The 22,792-nt window shown below is 33.6% G+C and overlaps 3 protein-coding genes and 1 long non-coding RNA gene across 5 annotated transcripts; 1 reads left to right on the top strand and 3 right to left on the bottom strand.

Annotated features, from left to right (window-relative positions):
- Nucleotides 1–459: 459 nt before the first annotated feature.
- Nucleotides 460–3,793, top strand: LOC115967546. Its single transcript, XR_004086475.1, has 3 exons — nucleotides 460–512; nucleotides 2,844–2,908; nucleotides 3,690–3,793. It is a non-coding gene; the product is annotated as an uncharacterized LOC115967546 (long non-coding RNA).
- A 2,370-nt stretch (nucleotides 3,794–6,163) lies between these two features.
- Nucleotides 6,164–8,278, bottom strand: LOC115967545 (7-deoxyloganetin glucosyltransferase-like). Of its 2 annotated transcripts, XM_031086663.1 has the most exons (3): nucleotides 7,631–8,278; nucleotides 6,370–7,342; nucleotides 6,164–6,239 (listed from the first exon to the last, which is right to left on the bottom strand). In XM_031086663.1, the coding sequence occupies exons 1-2, from the start codon at nucleotides 8,145–8,147 to the stop codon at nucleotides 6,408–6,410; spliced, it is 1,452 nt and encodes a 483-aa protein (XP_030942523.1). In that variant the 5' UTR covers nucleotides 8,148–8,278; the 3' UTR covers nucleotides 6,164–6,239; nucleotides 6,370–6,407. The 2 variants fall into 2 exon arrangements, with proteins under 2 accessions (XP_030942523.1, XP_030942522.1); XM_031086662.1 differs by lacking the exon at nucleotides 6,164–6,239 and having other exon boundaries at nucleotides 6,259–7,342; nucleotides 7,631–8,277.
- A 702-nt stretch (nucleotides 8,279–8,980) lies between these two features.
- Nucleotides 8,981–9,565, bottom strand: LOC115966580. The gene has a single exon (XM_031085789.1). The coding sequence runs from the start codon at nucleotides 9,563–9,565 to the stop codon at nucleotides 8,981–8,983; it is 585 nt and encodes a 194-aa protein (XP_030941649.1).
- A 2,400-nt stretch (nucleotides 9,566–11,965) lies between these two features.
- On the bottom strand, nucleotides 11,966–13,072 carry LOC115966579. Its single transcript, XM_031085787.1, has one exon. It carries the CDS (start codon nucleotides 13,070–13,072, stop codon nucleotides 11,966–11,968), a length of 1,107 nt encoding a protein of 368 aa, XP_030941647.1.
- Nucleotides 13,073–22,792: the final 9,720 nt, after the last annotated feature.

The raw sequence follows: 22,792 nt of genomic DNA, 5'->3' as shown, positions 1-22,792 counted from the left end.
TATTAGTGTTTTTTTTATTATTTTTATTATTTTTTTTTATTTTAAATTTCTAGGTTTATTGCTATTGCCTTTCTCTTCATTCTTTTCCTCCATTAGAATTAGGGTTAAAGGTATGGTATTTGTTTGCCTCTGTGATAATCTATGTACATCTAATTTCTAACTATTTTAGTGTGGATTTCTTAGCTTTTTTTGAATTTTAGTTTAGTTATATCAGTTTTAGCTTACAGCTTTATGGTTTATTTTTTACCCCAGCCTATTTTGTATTCTAGAGTTGATTGAATTGTAGTTTTAGCTATGCTTCTCTTTGTATTTGCAATTGAGTTTGTGCACACACTTAGATAATCAATTTGAATATACGTTTTTGTGTGGAAACTGAGCTATTGGTCAATTTGAATTGTTTTTTTATGGAAACTGAGCTATGGGTTTGAACTTGTTTAGTGGAAATTGAGCGAGGTGGAGTTATTAGCTTGCTTCCTGATAATCTTAGCGAAATTGGTGTGGAGTACGTTGAGGTTAGTTATTCATTACATTGTTCATACTGAATTATATGTCTCTTTTTTCTTTTTCTTTTTCTTTTTTTCTTTACAGATATGGAGCAGGTTTATAAAATAATTTATATCTATGCTTAGTACAATTGTACCTTATAAATATTTAAATAATTTATATTTCCCCTGTGTATGTTTAATAGTTACAGCAAATATATGGTTGATATTTTAAATATGCTTTTATGCTTGGAGTTTTAATATCATAGTATATTGTATTGTTCTGCTCACAAATTTGGATTCTTTTTTCTATTTGTAAGTAATAATTATGGTCTTTCAATATGGTGCAATGGATTTTTTCTTCTTTTCGTTTGCGTTTGTGATGAAGAAGTTGCTGTATATATGTGTACAGTGTAATGGGGTGGTAGTATACTACTTATTGTATTAATTTGTGTATGTGTGTGGTGAGAGTTTATTTTTTTTATTTTTTTATTTATTTATGGGAATATGTTTATTTTGGATATTTCCATGGGTGAAAGTAATGATGGTGATGTTTGTAATCAATTCCATCAATTAGTTCTCCAAGTGGATTTAACTAATGGATACAATTGATTTCTCAATCTTAATAATGAAATATGATAGATATCACTGCATGTATATGATATGGATTAAGTTTATTTTTCTATCTTTGGTTTGAGAAGCAGGTGTCATTTGTCAATCTATTTCTTTTTCATTATTGATAGTAGTGATGCGTATTTGATTATAAATCAGATATCAGTAATTGCATGTATTAGTTGATTATGGACAACTAAGTTTCTATCATTGGTCTGAGAAGCATGTGTCATATGTCAATATATATTTTCATTATTAATAGCAATGATATGGGTGGTAGTATACTACTTATTGTATTAATTTGTGTATGTGTGTGGTAAGAGTTTTTTTATTTATGGGAATATGTTTATTTTGGATATTTCCATGGGTGAAAGTAATGATGGTGATGTTTGTAATCAATTCCATCAATTAGTTCACCAAGTGGATTTAACTAATGGATACAATTGATTTCTCAATCTTAATAATGAAATATGATAGATATCACTGCATGTATATGATATGGATTAAGTTTGGTTTTCTATCTTTGGTCTGAGAAGCAGGTGTCATTTGTCAATCTATTTCTTTTTCATTATTGATAGTAGTGACGCGTATTTGATTATAAACCAGATATCAGTAATTGCATGTATTTGTTGATTATGGACAACTACGTTTCTATCATTGGTCTGAGAAGCATGTGTCATATGTCAATCTATATTTTCATTATTAATAGCAATGATGTGGGTGGTAGTATACTGCTTATTGTATTAATTTGTGTATGTGTGTGGTGAGAGTTTTTTATTTATTTATGGGAATATGTTTATTTTGGATATTTCCATGGGTGAAAGTAATAATGGTGATGTTTGTAATGAATTCCATCAATTAGTTCACCAAGTGGATTTAACTAATGGATACAATTGATTTCTCAATCTTAATAATGAAATATGATAGATGTCACTGCATGTATATGATATGGATTAAGTTTGTTTTTCTATCTTTGGTCTGAGAAACTGGTGTCATTTGTCAATCTATTTCATTTTCATTATTGATAGTAGTGACGCGTATTTGATTATAAATGAGATATCAGTAATTGCATGTATTTGTTGATTATGGACAACTAAGTTTCTATCATTGGCTTGAGAAGCATGTGTCAAATGTCAATCTATATTTTCATTATTAATAGCAATAATGTACTATTTTATTCAATCCTTTGTTTCTTTTTCTTTTCCCTTCTTTATTTATTTATTTTATGTGTAAATAATTTATCATTTTTTTGTACCTATCTGGGTTTTTACATTTTTGGATTTTCCACTAATGGAATTGAGTAAAAGTATTTGTTCATAAGCCAATCTTATCCTATCCATCCCAACTTTGTCAGGTTACTATTTTGTTACACCATGATGATATATATATATATAAGTAGCACCTTTAAAGGATTTTTTTTCATGAAAGTTTTGATTTAATTGGGTTTTGGTTTTGTCAAATAACTCAAGTATTTTACACTAATGATATCATGTCTATAGAGTGCATGTTGATTATCCATGGTAATCATATTATAGATTTTATGATTTCTAAGCAAAAGAAGAGGAAGATGGAATTAATAATTTTTTTTTTTTTTTTGATGCAAGCTTCATATCAAATTGTTTGATGATATGAAGGAGATTAAAAAAGAAAATTTTTCTCTACACTGCACTATTTCAAACTTTCTACACTGTACTATTTCTCTTCTATTAATGATTCTTGGCTGAAAATTAGATTCTTACTATTTTGCAGGTAGGGATTTAGCATTTTGATATCTGGCTTATTTGGTAATACAACTACAAGACGAGGAAAGTCAGGTATTTACCAATCTTTCCTTTATTCTATACTATTTATTGCATATTTATTGGTAATATGTTTGTAGAGAGAATTTGAAATTGGAATATGATTGCATATTTAAGTTTCTTGGTTATCTCAAACTTGGTTTTATGTTTGGTTTAATTGTTTCATCTCAAGATTTCCATTGTATTAATTACTTCTATGTACAATTTGTATTTTATCAAATAATCATATTTTTATGTTTTTTTTTTTTTTTTTTTTTTAATTCTGAAGTTTGTATGTGAATGCTATATTTTTCTTCAATATTTTTTTGCTATATAGTTATAGTTATGAATTAAAATTTTGTGAATGCTTTGCTTTTAGTTTATTCCCCAAACAAGGAGTCTGCTTTCTATGCAAGATTGAGATGAAGATTAATTTTATCTGAAAAGAGAAATAGAAGGGGTACGATATTGAGATATTAAAAAAATATTTTTCTTTAAAAAACTCATAATTAATATGTAACCTAATAATTAGTATATAACCTAGGCCAAACAAGAACAAGAGATGACGAGCCATTTGAAAGGAGTATTTGACGTAGACAATATAGCATTAATGATGAAAGCAGAAAACAACGTAAGTGCTACATTTTTTAGTTCTCCCAAAAAAGTTCTAAAATTAGGAAGAAAAAGTGAATTTTTGTTTTCGTTGTCATAGGAAAATTTACGGAACCATTGGATTTAGGACCTCCAACAATAGTATGTGAACATTGTTGATTATAATGATAGAATTTTGTATAACCTTATACACATTCTTATGCAGTGACCACATGACACTTTTTAAAGCTTTTGAAGGATAGAAGGATGCAAACCGTAATGGAAAGAGTCCTGTCACTTTGCAAATGACAAAGGATATGAGAATGCAATTTGTAGATCTATTTAGTATTAACTTTGTAAACAAATTGACGAGTGCTAATGTAAGTTCTTTAAGATTTTCAAATTTTAAAGCATTTGATTTGCTAAAATCTTATAGTTACTAAAAACTTTCCCGTGCATCGTACGGGTTAGCGACTAGTGGATAGGAATAGGATTGCTTTAAAATAATACTATAAATATCTATGACTATCTTTAGGCATACATAAAGTGAACAAGACTGCATTCAGCCCAAAAAAAAAAAGAAAAAAGCTGCCATCTTGCTTCTTCTTGGTTGAATGAGAATTGAAGATTATCAAAAATAAAAAATAAAGACCTGTTTGATTCTGTCTACATAAAATATTTTGCGAAGAAATTTGGTAAAAAAAAAAAAAACACATTGAGGTGTAAATATGTCCTTGAACAACACCATCAACCCACCCACCTAGTATTGCTCCTATTCCTATCCCACGTGACCACTGTTGGCCAAGCCATCCCCGGTTAATAGAATTTTATTGAAAATATTCCAAGTGTATAGGTTCTTTTACTCCTTGGCATAATTAGCCAAAGCATTGTCTAACTTATTAAGCATTGTGGGATATAAATTTAACTAAAGCAACAACTAAACCATAGACCCTAAAATTAATAATTCCTGCAACCATAAATTCATTGACGCAACTTAGATAAGTATAGTTTACAGCTTTTGTTATGTTAGAGAATGAATAGAGCATCAAGCATAATTGTAATTGACCGATCAACAATTTTATCAACACATATTAAGTTTGACTCCATGACATCTAAATTGTAATTAAATAGCACTAAGAAAAGAATTGGTCTAAGTTTCAAAATACTGACTAAATTTGAGAAAATATTATATAATAAAGAATTGAATACAAAACATTACCTTATGCAACATCAGCAACAGAAGCAAATTGAGAGTGGTGATGGATTTGGTTGAGATTAGAGAGAGAGGATAGGGACTGAGTTTGAGGCCTGAGAAAATAAAAGAGAAACAAATGAAACAAATTAGAGAGAGATTATAGGCATTGGTTAGCTACATCCTCTGATACTGAGGTGAAATTTCAAACATTATACAATACCTCTTTTAGGCATTTGCAATCCAAAATGAAGGGTGCAAAAGTCAATAATCATATAATGTATTAAGTTTGAAAGGATGATGTATTGTATCTATCATCTAATCTAGTGTTTTCAAAATAGATCATAAAGATTTAAAGAGTATCATATTAAACATGATCACAATTCCTCTAACAGCACTATATCCTTAAATTTCACAACTTTTGATACCCATTACTCACAGCCAATTCCAACATGGAATTGGCAAAATACTTCTACAATATCAAAGTAAAATATCCTTTTTTTTTTTCCAACAAAGCAAGTCTCTTTCTTTTACCAAAAAAAAAAAAAAAAAAAGTAATGGAATAGAGCATTATTAGCAAGCTTTCCACCAATCTCAACATCAAAATAAACTTTATGAGTCAACGTGAAACAAATATATGAGCCAAAGATGGTAAATTTGTTAAATAATTTAAACGGAGGAATTTAAAAAATCAAAGAAAAACAACCATCGGTAACCTACCTAAAATAACCCTAACTAAAAAAAAAAAAAGCAAAGGCTTTACAAATCAATGTCAAGCATCTGTTCTTCCTAAATCAAAACCAATCAGACCACAATACCAAAACCTAAATCATATTTCCAAATTAAAAAAAAAAAAAAAAGAAAAAAAAAAAAAGAGAAATATTTCCCCTGTTTTCATCATTAAGTAGGCTGCCTTTCCTCTGTTTGGTTTCAATTGACAAACTTAAATTCAGAGAAAAGAGAAAGAGGAAAGCAAGCATACTTGGGCATTGGGTATGGAGTTTAATTTTCAATTAAAAACAATAACAGGTAGAGAATGAGTTGCATAATACAGGAAAACCAAAAGATGCAGTGGCGGCAATCCGCACGTGGTGGTGGCAATCCGTGGTGGCGGCGGTGGCAATGGGAGAATTTGAGTTTTGGGTTTTGATTTTGGGGAAGTAAAGGGTGAGTTTAGGTTTAGGGGAAGGTGATGTGCATGTTAGAAGAGGAGAGATTTTGAATAAGTATCGGTTTTATCTTTTATGTTTAGGTTTTGAAGAAGTACCGGTTTTGTAATGCGTATTTGGTGGGGGGAAATAATGAGATTTTGTTTTTATTTTTAAATTAATAATGCTGACATGAGTAAATGGTTTGGAATAAAAAATAAAAAAAATATAAATCAAATTAAAAAATAAATAAATAAATGCTGATGTGGAAAATTGTGGGAGATTCAAAAGTTTCGGTTATATATATTACACAGTTCAAATTTTCACCCCAAAAAAAAAAAAATTACACAATTTAATTGGAATTTATTACAACAAAAGTGGGAATCAATTATATATATAAATAAACACATGTAGTAAATGATACTGAGAATGCTAGTTCATTCAAAGCTATATAGAAAGTAAATAAATTACACAATTTAATTGGAATTTATTACAACAAAAGTGGGAATCGATTATATATATAAATAAACACATGCAGTAAATGATAGTGATACTGAGAATGCTAGTTCATTCAAAGCTATATAGAAAGTAAATTTTGTATGGCTTAAGCACTTCCAGCTAATAGAACTTCGGCTATCAATTTGTCCAAGTTCTGGTAAGAAGAACCGCCAGGTTTGACAGCATCTTCAGCCTTTGTCTTCCACCCCATTGCCTTTTTCTTCATTTCTTTACCTTTTTCACTGTCCATTAACTCTCTTACAAGATTCTCCACTTCATCTCTCTTAACATTATTATCTATTTCCATTCCAATGCCCCAACCAGTACAGCAGTATCGACAGTTTGTCTGTTGCTCGGCAAAGAAGGGCCAAGAGATCATTGGCACTCCACTACATACACTTTCAAGCGTTGAATTCCACCCACTATGCGTTAAAAACCCCCCTATTGATGGGTGCTTTAGGATTTGTTCTTGGGAACACCAACTTGCTAACATACTTCTATGTTTAGTTTTGGTAACGAATTCATGAGGAACAACAGCCGAATTTCCTCCCACAAGATCAGGCCTTATAACCCACAAGAAGGGTTTTTCACTGTTTGCTAACCCCCAAGAAAACTCAATAAGTTGCTCAGGTGTCATGATAGTTATACTACCGTAATTTACATATACTACAGAGTTGGGTTCTTTTGAATTTAGCCATTCTAGACATCCCTGTTCTTCTCTCCATAGATTGGACCTTATTGATTTCAATTTATCGTCCTTAATCTGATCAGCGAGCAACACAAGTGGGCCAATTGTGTATATACAAGGAAGCATTGAGGACATAGCATCCAACACATCTTGTTCAAATGGATCAAATGTGTTCAAAATGACAGCTGAAGCTCTTGGAGCTCTCTCAGTTTCATGAATGAGGAAGTTAACCATAATATCATTCTTATCTGTAGTTCTAATAAAATTTGGAAAATCCTTAAGACGTATATTTTTCATTCCAGGAATCCAATCTATTGGAGTTTCCAAGTATCCATTTGTTAGGTCGCTTACATCTGTGAATCAAGTAAAAGTACTGTTGACTTTAGTGAATAACCCACCGCAATATTAAAATATTAAAACTAACATACAAATTAAAAAAAAATAAAAACATCAAACTTGATAATTAAGATGTGTTATTGCAGATCACCTATGCACATCTTTTAAATATATAGTTCTCATTTGTATGTTTGATTTTTAATTGAAGTTAACATGTATAATAATCTGACGTGATATTAATGATACAGATGAGAGAGGTGTGTTATCAAATACCACTTTCAATATATGATGATACAAAATCATACCTTTGAGGGGGATTAAACCTCGTTCAACTAGATGGCGATAGTGCATATAGCTCAAGACGCCGCACGAGCTAGGAGTCCAGAAAAGGGCAATCGGAATTCCGAATTTTTCAGCAGCATCAAGACTGAAGGACATACAACCATCTGCCACCATACAAGTCACAGGCGGCACGTTCGAAGACGAAGTGTCGTTGAGTTTGGAAAGGAGGTTGCAAAGTGGAACTAGCGAATGCTTTGAGGTGGAGTCACAAAGAGAAGGAACGTCTTGGCTAACATCAGCATCTACCGGTGGCAGCCCATCGATAATGGTTTCGAAGTGAAAGTCAGCCAAGCCATCGAGGGTGTTGGGGCCTCTAGACCTGAGTAAGCGTTTGTGGTTGTACTCTGTGTTGACAAAAGTTACGTGAAACCCTTTATGGTGGAGGAGTTTTGCTAGCTTGATCATTGGGTTTATGTGACCTTGAAGTGGGTATGCTACACAAACTACATGAGGTTTTGTAGATGCTGTAATGGAACCCATCTTTAATATCTCTCTCTGACCGAAACACACAGAGAATAGGAAGGTTTGGAGAATATTGGGTCGTTCAAAGCCTTCTTCTTATAGACAAACTGCCGAACATAACAAAGCTTTCACATTCTATTTTCTTCTAAAAAATTGTAGAGGCCTACGATTGGTCTTTATGTCAAAAGAAGGACCTTGGAAAGTGCAACCGGTTGGGCATTAATGATATATTTTTACCATAAATTTGAAGTGGTTAGTTGTTACTAATGGTATTATTGAGTAAAAAAAATTTTTTAAGAAAAAAATAATTTTAATATTAAGTTTAAATTAGAATTATTAATAACTTTCTTTTATAAGAATTAATAACAATTTATTATTTAAAATTTATTATAAACGTAATTTTTTATTAAAAATTTAAGAAAAATCAGAAAAGAATATTAAAAATCAGTATCTTGCTTGATTCTCCCCGGACAAATAAAAATAAAAAATTGCAAATAAAGCAAAAGCTGAATTATTTGCATTAAAGAAATGGTTTTATTTTTTAAATGAAAGCATTAAAGTCAGAGATATGACCACCGTCCCAGAATCGTTTTATTGAGATGTGCATCCACATGTTACATCATATGCATATTATTTTAAAAGGTTTGATATTAAAATGGGTAACTTTATCTGTGCTTTTCGTACTTATCAAAAAATAAATAATAAAAACAAAAGTGACTTTTCGCAGGATGGAAAAGTAAACTTTTTTTTTTTTTTTTTTTTTTTTTTTTTTTTTTTTTTTTTTGAATAAGACATATATTGACACAAGAAAAGAAAGCAGAAACATACAGAAGCAAGGGAAGGGGAGAGAATTAGCCTTCACCTCCTTCCACCAAGCCAGAAACAACAGAGAGAGGAGGGGATCCAAAACTATTACAAAAGTAAGCCCATTGGGCAAGGGAATGAGTTACACAGTTAGAATCTCTAAAAACAAAAGAGGCATTCCAACATACAAAAGAGTTTAGAGTCAGCCAGATATCCTCTATAATAGCATTGATGGACCAATGAGGAGTTGTAGATGGGTTTAGAATAGCCTTTATCACTGATTGGGCATCTCCTTCGATCACAACTCTAGCAAAACCTTCTCTACGAGCCAAACTAGCTGCTAAGAGAGTTGCTTTAGATTTCGCCCATAAGGGCTCATCTGGGCATTCTTCTTGAGAATCAGCTACTACTATGGATCCATTGCTGTCTCTGCAAACCACTGCCAGCACCACCTTATCAGGCTTCACTGCTGCATCAAAGTTACATTTGATCCATCCAAGAGGAGGGGGCTTCCATGAGGGGGAGTTCTCTTTTTCCCCAAGAATAGATTGCCAAGCTTGCTTGTGTTGAATAAATACCTTATTTATTTGGGTGGAGAGCTTTATTGAGTCTACTGGTTGGTTTCCCCACATTGTTTGGTTTCTATTCTTCCAAACTTGGTCACAGAGCACCGCTGCAAAAAGAGAAAACTCCTTTGCTTCCTTGCCTTAGATCTTTAACTTTTCAAGTGGATTTATTATAATCTTTATCCACTGATCAATATTCATATCTTTGAAAACATCCATGTTTAAGGGCCAAGCTGAGTTAGCCCAAGCCTGAACTGTGATGGGGCAGCGTATGAAGACATGTTCAACAGTTTCAACCTCTTCCCCACAAACTGGATAGCTTATGTTAGGAATTGGAAATCTTTTACTAAGAATCTCCCAGACCGGAAGAGATTTGCAAACTATTCTCCAGAGAAGAAGCTTAAGCCTGTCATGCATTTTGCTCTTCCACAACATCTTCCAATGCTCTTCCTGCATTGGCCCAAATGAGGTGCTGCTTTGTTGCATTTTTAACATATATGCTGATTTTACTATAAACTCACCTGATGGACTTGGTCCCCAGCATAAGGTGTCAGACTTTGGGGAAGCAGGAATGTGGATATTGAGGATCCTTATAGCAAACTGAGTCTCAAATAAATCAAAAATTTTCTCCTTATCCCATTGTCTTGAGTCATGGTGGATGAGCTCGGCTACTAGCAAGATGTTTGTAGCCACCCTAGCCTTGAGTTTTGGCCTAAAATCTGGTTCTTTAGGGACCCAAGGGTCATTCCATAAGTTAATACTTCTTCCATCTCCCACTATATAGCACATGCCTTTCTTAATGAGCTTGTTACAGCAAAATAAGCTCTTGCAAATCCAAGACGCTTGTATAGGTGGCCTTGTATTGGAAAAACTTCCACCTCTTAGATATTTTCTTTTAAATATTTTTACCCAGTGCTTATCCTCATTTTTTTGGACCTCCCAAGCTAGTTTGGCTAGTAGAGCCTGGTTGAAATCTTCACTTTTTCTGAGGCCAAGACCTCCCATGGACTTGGGTTTGCAAATAGAATCCCATTTCTTCAGGATGCAACAGTTGGAAACATTCTCCTTTGAACCCCACCAAAATTTCCTATTTAAAGCATCAAGCTTCTTTACTATTTCTTTTGGGAGCCTGAGAGAGGAAATAACATATGATGGCATGGCTGAGGTAACGGTGTGAATTAGGGAGGTTCTAGCAGCCTGTGATAGGATTTTAACTTTCCAGCCTTGGTACTTCTTCTCCACTCTTTCCACCACCTCTTGAAATGTACCTTTCTTTGACTTTCCTATCAGCATTGGCAGCCCCAAATATTTTCCTTTTGACCCTTCAATTTTCAAACCCATACTCCCAACTAGCAAGTGTTTAGAATGCCAACTAGTTAGGTTTCTGCTGAAAACCATGGTAGATTTGTGGGTGTTTGTCTCCTATCCTGACCAAGAAGAATAAGCGGATAAACATTCTTTAATGGACCTTATGTTCTCTTCATCTGCTCTCCCAAAAATGAACAAATTGTCTACAAATTGGAGATGAGATATTGGTTGGCATCCCTTAGCAAGCTTGATACCTTTTAGCTTTTTACTCTCTTCAGCTTTTTGCAAGAGTTTGGATAGCACTTCTGCTGCTACGATAAATAGGAATGGGGAAAGAGGGTCCCCTTGTCTTAGGCCTCTTTGTGGTTGGAAGAATCCATATGGGGAGCCATTTATGAGTATAGAAAAAGAGGTAGTTGAAATGCATTTTGAAACCCAATTTATCCATCTCTCATCAAATCCAAAATTTCTTAGGACATTGAGAATAAAAGGCCATTTCAGTCTATCATAAGCCTTTTCCATATCAAGTTTAATTGCTATCCACTTTTCCTTGCCTTTTTTCTTTCTCATAGCATGAATGATTTCATGGGCTATTATGCTATTATCTTGTATTTTTCTACCTTGAATGAAGGCAGCTTGCCAGGGAGATATCATCTTGTGGAGGAGTGGTCTTAATCTATTTGCAAATAATTTTGAAATTATCTTATATAACACATTACAGAGCGAAATTGGCCTGAATTGGTTAACCATGGCAGCCCTCTCATGCTTGGGGATTAGGGCGATAAAGGTATGATTTATTTCTCTTAACATACAACCACCTTGAAAGAAGCTTAAAACTGCATCCACAACATCACCACCTATCAAGTGCCAATAGTGTTTGAAGAAAAGGGGGGACATTCCATCAGGCCCGAGAGCTTTATGAGAATCCATCGAAAATACTGTTGTTTTGATCTCTTCCATCGAAGGCATGGCTAGCAACATTTCATTATCTTCTTGGGTGATGCACCTTGGAATTAAATTATTAAGATCATAAGGAATGTCTGGGGTTGAAGAAGAGAACAGGTTATTAAAGAAGGTTTGAAAGCATTGACCAATCTCCTCCCAACTTGAAATCCACTCTCCATTTTCTTTCTTCATAAAATCAATGGAATTTCTTCTTCACCTTATCACTGTACTTAGATAGAAGAATCTTGTATTGAGATCAGAGCTTGTGAGTGATTTGATTTTGGATTTTTGACACCATAATATTTCCTCCCTTTTCGACAATTCTTGGATTTCCATACACAAATTTGCTTCCTTTTCCAAGTTTTGTGGATTTGGGTCTAAGCATTGAATTTGATCTAAATTCTTCCATGCCTCCTTGATTTTGGATTGTACATTGCCAAAGCAGGATCTATTCCATTGTTTTAGCTCTAGTTTAGCTTGTTTAATCTTCTTGCATAATTTAAACATTGGGGAACCAGGGGCATTAAGCCTCCAAGCATTCTCCACCACAAGATTACTTGCCTCCTCTCTTGTCCATATTTCTTCAAATTTGAATGGTCTTGGTCTACTTCCCTCTTCTCCTTCTGTGAAAAGAACAATTGGGATATGGTCAGAGGAATTTGAGGGAAAATGCTTCAACAGCGCTCTTGGGAAAATTTCAGTCCACCTAGTATTAACTAGAGCTCTGTCAAGTCTTTCTTTTATGTTGGCAAGGCTTGGGCGTTTGTTGGACCAAGTGTAAGATGCCCCCACAAATTTTACATCAATTAAACCTGCAAAATCTACCAATCCTTTAAATCCCCCAGTAGAAGATGAAGAAATTGGTTTCCCACCTTTCTTATCACTTGGCCCTAACAAGTTGTTAAAATCTCCCATACACAACCATGCCCCAGCAAATGACTCACCAACCTTTTGAAGATCTTCCAAAAAGGCTTGTTTCCCTAACCTTGCACTTGGCCTATAGATCATAGACAATAGCCAAGGTTCATTTATTGGATCTGAGAATACAAGGCCATTTATCATATTATCATTTGACATCACGATTTCCACATCTACACCATTTTTCCATCCCAAAATGATGCCTCCTTTAAGACCTCTTGGTTCAACACATTCTAACTTATAGAAACCCAATGAATAAAGGAGAGCTTTGATTCTATTTGAACTAATTTTAACTTCAGACAAAAATAGCAAGTCAGGACATACCTTATTTACAATGGCTTTGAGAGATCTTTTCGACTCAGCTTGGGCAAGGCCATGACAAATCCATGCAAGGAGAATCATAGCTTGCCGAAGTTGATTCCTAGACAAAAGGGATGCCGACCCACTCACTGGTTATGGATTTAGGGCTATTCCAGCAACCAAGACCCACAAAAGGCAAAGCAACCCGCTGTATAGAGCCAGCACACCAAACCCACGGAGGAGCAAAGATAGTCGCCTCCTTGAGCAAACTCGCAAAATTTGGGTATGAATATGCGGAAGTTGATTCCCAGACAAAAGGGATGCCGACTCACTCACTGGTTGTGGATTTAGGGCTATTCCAGCAACCAAGACCCACAAAAGGTAGAGCAACCCGCTGTACAAAGCCAGCACACCAGACCCATGGAAGAGCAAAGATAGTCGCCTCCCTGAGCAAACTCGCAAAATTTGGGTATGAATATGTGGGTATGAATACTCAGATTCAGGGATAGATCGATGGAAAAATTCAGATTAAGTTGGAAAGGACCCACAATGAGAGTGGGGAGAGAAATTCCACACACTGGGGGTGGAGAAGAGCCACACAGAAGGTGGAGAAAGACCACACAGAGGTGGTAGGGAAAGACCACACAGAAGGTGGAGGTAACACTTGCTCTTGTTATTCATAAAAGGATTTTACTAATATGTGGCTTAGGGCACACAATAGTAAACTAATTTTGAAAAAAGTTTATTAGGAATTGAAATAGTTTTGACAACTTTTTCAATTCCCAATAAAAGTTTTCCAAAAATGAATTTGTTACCCTTCATTAAAAAAAAAAAAATGTGCTCTTGTTCGCATACAACTTTTATGAGCTTTTTTTTTATTATTATTATTTTTTATTGTATATATATAAGGCCTCTCCTTTCAAAATTGCTGATGATCAAACTCCCATTGTTAGTCTTATTGAACAAAACAATTTTACTAATGAATCTTTGCATATTATTGGTCAATAGCTTGACCATATTGAAGAAAAAATTGTTGAAAAAATTGTTTCTGTTAAAATTGAGAAACCTTTGATTGATCTACCTTCAATTTGCTTTTACCAGAAACCACCATAATATTTTCCAGAAAACCCTCAGAGCCCTTGAAATCCACCTTGTTAACCTTACTGCTCAAAATGAGACTTATATGAGCCACTATGATAACCTTGTTCCAGAAAATAATCTTGCTTCAGAAAACAACTTTGTTTTAGAAAATAACCTTATTTCAGAAAATAATTCTGCTTTAGAAAATACCTCTGTTTCAGAAAATGAGGCTCTTAAAAGCCGTCTTAAAGCCTACATTAGTCAACTCTTTGGCAAAGAGGAAATCCATTCAATGGATAAAGAGACTATAATGGGCACTAATTATGCTATATTGAGTCTTAAGACCCAATCTATGTTAAGAAGTGTTGTTGCCAACTTGCCTTCAGATATACGATTTCGTATTCTAGAATGCAAGGCTATGTTTAGGTCTTTTGACCTATGGTTCAAGTATTTCAAGAAACTTGTTACCACCACTATTCCTAATCCTAATGAATTAGACGAAGGTGATAATGTCTTTATTCAGCTTGAATGGGAAGAACACTTTGGGTGTAGTCTCAGAGTGTATGAAAAGAAACATCCATTTCCTAGTCTCCTGATTGATTATGATGGTGGTTCATATTTTACTGATGAAGATTCAGATGATGATGATGATAGGAATCCTAGCTGGCTTTTCCAAATGTTTGAATATGGCTTTATTAGGTTCATGAAATTAACAAGCCATAAACAAGCCAATCAGCTTCCACAGATTATTCAAATTGCTATTAAATTATTTGAAAGCTCTTCCACTAGACCTTTTGTTTCCATTAGATGTTGGAGAACTTTGGCAGAATGGGAAAGAAATAACTGGATGAATGTCCAACGCTCAAAGCATCTCATTCACATTAACAGTCACACCCACCAAGGACAATGGCTTGAAGGAAATTCTCACTTATCCTTCGATGATCCTTTTGCTCTTGCAAAATGTTGGAGAAATTATTTTAATAACCAAATTCTTGAGGTTGCTCAGAATCTAGGGAAAAATTATCATTTCATAGGAAGCACAAATAGAATCTCTGTTTTTGGTCCCAAACCCTATGCTAATGCCCTTGTTCACTTGCGGATAGTAGATCATCCTAATCCAAGAAGTCTTATCATCCCAGGAAAAACTCCAAAGTTTGAGCCACTTCTATATTGCTGACTATGTAATAAATATGCTATTTATCATGAGCATGCATATGATGATGATTTTCCATGGGATCCATATGATGGTTATCCATCCAATGCTCCTTCCATTGATTGATGACTTCACCCCTATGGTTACTATTGTTTGGAGACTATTGCTACTTTCCCTTGTTTGCCTGGTTTGCACAAAGGCCAAAATGTTACAATATTTTGAAGGATATGTTGCAAAAAATTCTTACTTTTCCTACAATCCGAAACTGTTTCAAGATACCCTGGATTTAGCGGAAGATTTTGTCTCCTATTTGTCTGGCTTGCACAACGGCCAAAACACTTCAATATTTACCACTGCTAAAAGCCTGATTCCCACCAATACGATGCTTTTGAAGATTCCCAATAATAGTCCTCATGTGGTTTCCTTTAGCACAAGAAGACAACAATGCTTTTGAAGGATAGTGCTCATTGGTTCCTTTTGGCACAAAAGGACATCAATAATATGGCCTAGACCCTTGAATTATAGACCTCTTTCTGATCTCTACGTATGATTCCCCAAAATCTTGAGTCAAAAAGAAGACAAATTCACTTTTACTATTCATCTGTCACTGTTCACCCGACATTGTTCATCCGACACTGTTCATCCGTTACTGTTCATGACACTATTCACTCCGAATTTTGCCTATTTAAGGGGGGGTTCCCTTAAGTTAAAAACAAGCTTTTACTTCAGTTTTTTCTCCCCTTAGAACTTCTTCCCTTAGAAGCCTTCTTAGAGAGAAAATTTCTTGCTTCTACTACCACTATTTCCTACTACCTTACGATCTTGTATCTAGGACTAGAACAAGCTTTGAAACTGTAAACCTTGTAACTATTAACCTATACTATTGAGATCTTGTAACTATTACTACTGTAAGTGTTTGTTCTACTTTCAATAACAAGTATTTTCAGTTTTCTGTTCATTATACTACTTGTTGCTACCGCCATCTTGGACGGATCTAAACTTTTATTGCTTTCATATATATTGCTTGGTTGGTTCTACCACCTTATTACTACTTTTAAATTACTTTGATTATAATTGCTATACCGCCTTCTTGGTTGGTTCTACTTTGCTTTCATATTATTTTCAACATATATTATTATTGTGCTTTCATAATATTACTGTGCTTCTGCCTTCAACTTGGTGTCCTGCCCCCTTTATGGGCACTGATTATGATGGTCTTGGAAACAAAACCTTGTTTTGTTCAATAAGATTAACAATGAGAGTTTGATCATCAGCAATTTTGAAAGGAGAGGCCTTGACTTCATCTTTCTTAGTAGTTATCAAAATTGTTTCAAGAGGAGGATGAGTAGACTTAACAATGGTTCTATTTTCTTTAACAAAATTTGATTTTTTTATTACATTTAAATGTTGTAATGAAACTTCATCTTTTGAAACATAATGGTTTTCAAGAAAATCAAAACACAAAATATGTTTTTTCAATTGACTCATCTTTTCTAACCATTTTCTCTTAACACGGTCTTTCTTAGACTAAGCAAAATTATTTTGGAAATATTTTCTTTTATCTGATTATGATGGTCTTGGAAACAAAACCTTGTTTTGTTCAATAAGACTAACAATGGGAGTTTGATCATTAGCAATTTTGAAAGGAGAGGCCTTGACTTCATCTTTCTTAGTAGTTATCAAAATTGTTTCAAGAGGAGGATTAGTAGACTTAACAATGGTTTTATTTTCTTTAACAAAATTTGATTTTTTTTTTATCACATTTAAATGTTGTATTGAAACTTCATCTTTTGAAACATAATGGTTTTCAAGAAAATCAAAAAACAAAATATGTTTTTTCAATTGATTCATCTTTTCTAACCATTTTCTTTTAACACGGTCTTTCTCAAACTGAACAAAATTATTTTGAAAATATTTTCTTTTATTTCTGTTTTTAGCAAGCATAAATTCATTATACAGGGAAATCATATCAACTTCAAAACTTTCATCCAAAACATTCAAAACTCTTAGTTGATTTTGGTAAACAGGATTGTCAATAGGAGGAGAATCAGAATCAGATGGACAAACAAATTTAGTGTCATCTTCTTCTTCATTAGCAATTCTGCTATATGGAGAGGAAGTTTCAAGTTTAGTGGAATAGTAAACAGAGCTAATTTGAGATTTATCACTTGAAACACCTTTTAGCTTTAAATCAAAGGGTTTTCCAAAATTCTTTTGCAAAAAATCATTGATCTTTTGATCTCTTTTTGAAATACTTTCAGATCTAGCAAAGGAATGTCTTCCTTTGTTGATCCTCAAAGGGGGATTGTTTTGAAAACTTATTTTAACAGTACCATCAAGATATTGTTGAATATGAGCAAGATCTAGTTCATCAAAAACAGGTTTAGTAGGAAGGGATTCTTGTTCCAACAACCAATCAGTAGGAAGCTTAACATCTTACCATTGAATCATTTTTGGAACTTGAACTTTAGCATCAGGGGTTGAACATTGAATTAACATGGTTTTGCCAGAAGGTTCTCTAGGAATCTTAGCACCGGGGTTTATTTGAGTAACCAACAGTCTATAATAAATGTGATAAATCAACCAATCAGTAGGAAGCTTAACATCTTACCATTGAATCATTTTTGGAACTTGAACTTTAGCATCAGGGGTTGAACATTGAATTAACATGGTTTTACCAGAAGGTTCTCTAGGAATCTTAGCACCGGGGTTTATTTGAGTAACCAACAGTCTATAATAAATGTGATAAATCAAAGCAAAAGGCTTACTACCTTCTTCCATGTGATAACCAGATGAAGCAATGTTCAAAGTCAAAGCTTTAACAATATTAGGATCATCCAAAGCAAAAGTAAGATCAGGATAACAATTAAAATAAACAGGACCATCATACATAGAAGCAGTATTCATACCAAGAATGCTATCTTTAAAGATCTTAAATCTAGCATTTCTTAGACACATAAGAACAGAGACATTAATACCCTTTCGGGTGAGTGGTTTAATAGCAACTTGAACCATACCAATATGCAAATAACTGAATTTTTTAGCAGCAATAAATTCATTAATATTTCTTTTAGAAAACAAACAGCATTTTTCATGAATTTTTGAAATAGAGAATATTTGTTCAACAGTTCTAGCTTTATAAGCAGAATGAAAAGCAATCAACAAAACTAGTTTTATAAATAGTTTTAGTACCAACTTTAGGAATATTCCATTTATGAAAATCAGGGAGCAACTCATTATCATCGATAGTGTGATATTCTTCGTTTACAATATCAAGAGGACAACTAGTCCTGGAGCTGATAGAGGAGTTGGATCTCCATAACCTATCCATACTATCCTAGATTCAACACTCAATTATCATGTTTTTCTCACAACCGTTGCATTTCATAACACATACCCTAGTCAACCCTATACCTCTCATGCCCTACATGCCCTCTTGGCTCAAACGGGCCTTACTGTTTGGTTCTGGGAATTCAATTTCTGACATGGGTGGCGCCAACGACAGTAAGAAGGGAACACAACAAAGGAGTATCAAAGTTTCGGCTAGACACAAACAGAGAGACAGAGAACACAACCACACTATCACCGACCAGAAAGGAGTGGCTCTGATACCATAAAGGGGGAAGGACACCAAGCTGAAGGCAAAAGTACAGTAATATTATGAAAGCACAGTAGAACCAGCCAAGGAAGCGGTATTGCAGTTATAATCAAAAATAATTTAAAAGTAGTAGTAAGGCGGTAGAACCAGCCAAGCAGTATATATGAAAGCAATAAAAATTTAGAACCGTCCAAGATGGCGGTAGCAACAAGTAGTATAATGAACAGAAAATTGAAAATACTTGTTATTGAAAGTAGAACAAACACTTACAGTAGTAGTAGTTACAAGATCTCAACAGTTACAAAGCTTGTTCTAGTCCTAGATACAAGATTGTAAGATAGTAGGAAATAGTGGTAGTAGAAGCAAGAAATTTTCTCTCTAAGAAGGCTTCTAAGGGAAGAAAATTCTGAAGTAAAGCTTGTTTTTAACTTAAGGGACAACCCCCCTTAAATAGGCAAAATTCAGAGTGAATAGTGTCATGAACAATAACAGGTGAACAGTAACAGATGAACAATGTTGAGTGAACAGTGACATGTGAATAGTGATAGATGAATAGTAAAAGTGAATTTTTCTTCTTTTTTACTCAAGATTTTGGAGAATCATACGTAGAGATTAGAAAGAGGCCTATAATTCAAGGGTCTAGGCCATATTATTGATGTCCTTTTGTGCCAAAAGGAACCAGGAATGAGACATGTTTTCATTCTGGTGTAGCAATTTATTAGTCACGTTTTCATTTTAACTTCTGGTTTGTTAGCTATTGAGATCTTGTACCTACTACTACTGTAAGTGTTTGTTCTACTTTCAATAACAAGTATTTTCAATTTTTTATTCATTATAGTACTTGTTGCTACCGCCATCTTGGACGGTTCTAAATTTTTATTGCTTTCATATATACTGCTTGGCTGGTTCTACCACCTTACTACTGCTTTTAAATTATTTTTTATTATAACTGCAATACCGCCTCCTTGGCTAGTTCTACTGTAATTTCATAATATTACTGTGCTTCTGCCTTCAGCTTGGTGTCCTTCCCCTTTTATGGTATCAGAGCCACTCTTTTCTAGCCAGTGATAGTGTGGTTGTGTTCTTTGTCTCTCTATCTATGTCTACCCGAAACTTTGATACTCCTTTGTTGTGTTCCCTTCTTACTGTCGTTGGCACCACCCGTGTCAGAAAGTGAATTCCCATATGTTACGAAATGCAACGGTTGTGAGAAAAACATGATAATTGAGTGTTGAACCTAGGATAGTATGGATAGGTTGTGGAGATCCAACTCCTCTATCAACTCCAGGACTAGCTATCCTCCTGATATTGTAAATGAAGAAGATCACACTATTGATGATAATGAGTTGCTCCCTGACTTTCATAAATGGAATATTCCTAAAGTTGATACTAAAACTGTTTATAAAACTAGTTTTTTTTTAGAGTGCCTTTCATTCTGCTTACAAAGCTAGAACTGTTGAATAATTATTCTCTATTTCTAAAACTCATGAAAATGCTGCTTGTTTTCTAAAAGAAATATTAGTGAATTCCTTACTGCTAAAAAATTCAGTTATTTGCATATTGGTATGGTTCAAGTTGATATTAAACCATTCACCTGAAAGGGTATTAATGCTTATGTTCTTATGTGTTTAAGAGACGCTAGATTTAAACACTTTAAAATAGCATTCTTGGTATGATTACTGCTTCTTTATATGATAGTCCTTTTTATTTTAACTGTTATCTTGACCTTACCCTTGCTTTGGATGATCCTAATATTATTAAAGCTTTGACATTGAATATTGTTTCATCTGGATATCACATGGAAGAAGGTAGTAAGCCTTTTGCTTTGATTTATCGCATTTATTATAGACTGTTCGGTACTCAAATAAACCCTCGTGCTAAGATCCATAGAGAACCATCTAGTAAAACCATGTTAATTCAATGTTCAACCCCTGATACTAAAGTTCAAGTTCCAAAAAGATTCAATGGCCAGATGTTAAGCTTCCTACTGATTGGTTGTTGGAACAAGAATCTCCTCCTGCTAAACCTGTTTTTGATGAACTAGATCTCACTCATATTCAACAATATCTTGATGGCATTGTTAAAATAAGTTTTCAAAACAATCCACCTTTGAGGATCAACGAAGGAAGACATTCCTTTGCTGGATCTGGAATTATTTCAAAAAGAGATTAAGAGATCAATGATTTTTTGCAAAAGAATTTTGAAAAACCCACTGATTTAAAATTAAAAGGTGTTTCAAGTGATAAATCTCAAATTAGCTCTGTTTATGACTCCACTAAACCTACAGCTTCCTCTCTATATAGCAGAACTGCTAATGAAGAAGAAGATGATAATAAATCTATTTGTCCATCTGATTCTGATTTTCCTCCTATTGAAAACCCTGTATACCAAAATCAATTAAGAGTTTTGATTGTTCTGGATGAAAGTTTTGAAGTTGATATGGTTTCCCTGTATAATGAATTTATGCTTACTAAAAACAGAAATAAAAGAAAATATTTCCAAAATAATTTTGCTCAGTCTGAAAAAGACCGTGTTAAAAGAAAATGGTTAGAAAAGATGAATCAATTGAAAAAAAACATATTTTGTTTTTTGATTTTCTTGAAAACCATTATGTTTCAAAAGATGAAATTTTAAAACAACATCTAAATGTGATAAAAAAAAAAAAATCAAATTTTAAGGCAGATAAAACTATTGTTAGGTCTAGTCATCCTCCTCTTGAGACAATTTTGATAACTACTAAGAAGGATGAAGTGAAGGCCTCTCCTTTCAAAATTGCTAATGATCAAACTCCCATTGTTAGTCTTATTGAACAAAACAATTTTACTAATGAATCTTTTCATATTATTGGTCAACAGTTTGACCGTATTGAAGAAAAAATTGTTGAAAAATCTGTTTCTTTTAAAACTGAGAAACCTTTGATTGATCTACCTAGTCAAAGAGAAAAAATTATGTTTAAAACTTCTCAATCTAAAACTCTTGAAATTGTTGAAAAAATGCTTTCTGATTTAAAAGTTAAAACTAAAGGTACTTCTAGAAATACAGCTTGCACTATTTCAGGAAATGAAAAAGAAATTGTTTTTGATGAAAACACAGATTCTGATATTGTATCTTCTGTTTCTGCTAAAAAGATTTTTGATGATGATTTACCAGAAATAAAAAGGTTTGTTGGAAATTCCAAACTGATGTCTTTTACAAAGAACTGGTATTCAAAACCCACTCCTCCTGATATGCTGTTTGAAGAAATATCTTTTCAAACACAATTTTCTATTTCTGCTAATAAGCTTTATGAATGAAATATTGATAGTTTGTTTGAACAAGAAATCATTAATAAAATGAGTCATATGTCTATGGTTGGTATTGTTTATCAAAATGACCATGATCTTGATCAACCAAAAATTGTTAATTTACTTGCTACTGGTTTTTCTGGTACTCTTCGTGGATGGTAGGATTCATATCTCACAGAAGAATCCAGAGAGTCTATTAAACATGCTGTTAAAAAGAATGATGAAGGTTTGCCTATTTTTGATGAAAGTATTGGTCACGGTATTCCTGGTGGTGTTAATACCCTGATCTATACTATTCTTAAACATTTTGTTGGTACTCCATCCAATATTTCATCTCGATTCTCTGATTATTTAAATAATTTGAGTTGTCCTACTATGTTTGATTACAGATGGTATCAAGATGTTTTTACTTCTAGAGTGATGCTCCGGAAAGATTGCCACAAGCCTTATTGGAAAGAAAATTTTATTGACAGTCTGCCTCTTATCTTTGCTCATAAGGTAAAACAAGAGTTAATGGGTAAAAATGATTCTATTGATTATGATAAATTAACCTATGGTGATATTTTCAATACTATTAAAACACTTGGTATCAATATGTGTAATGATGAAAAATTGTTAAAACACCAATTAAAGAATAAAAGAAAAGCTAAATATGAAATGGGTGATTTCTGTGAACAATATGGTCTGCCTCCTATTGCTCCTTCCAG

This window comes from Quercus lobata, chromosome 11 (assembly GCF_001633185.2).
Source record: "Quercus lobata isolate SW786 chromosome 11, ValleyOak3.0 Primary Assembly, whole genome shotgun sequence".
NCBI classification, from domain to species: Eukaryota; Viridiplantae; Streptophyta; class Magnoliopsida; order Fagales; family Fagaceae; genus Quercus; species Quercus lobata.
This window is presented reverse-complemented; position numbering and strand designations above follow the sequence as displayed.

Coding starts and splice junctions, on each gene's coding strand:
- LOC115966580 (XM_031085789.1), bottom strand. CDS start 9,565: ATGTGGGGAAACCAACCAGTAGACTCAATAAAGCTCTCCACCCAAATA.
- LOC115967545 (XM_031086663.1), bottom strand. CDS start 8,147: ATGGGTTCCATTACAGCATCTACAAAACCTCATGTAGTTTGTGTAGCA. Junction 7,343..7,630: donor AGGTTTAATCCCCCTCAAAG/GTATGATTTTGT, acceptor CTTGATTCACAG/ATGTAAGCGACCTAACAAAT.
- LOC115966579 (XM_031085787.1), bottom strand. CDS start 13,072: ATGATTCTCCTTGCATGGATTTGTCATGGCCTTGCCCAAGCTGAGTCG.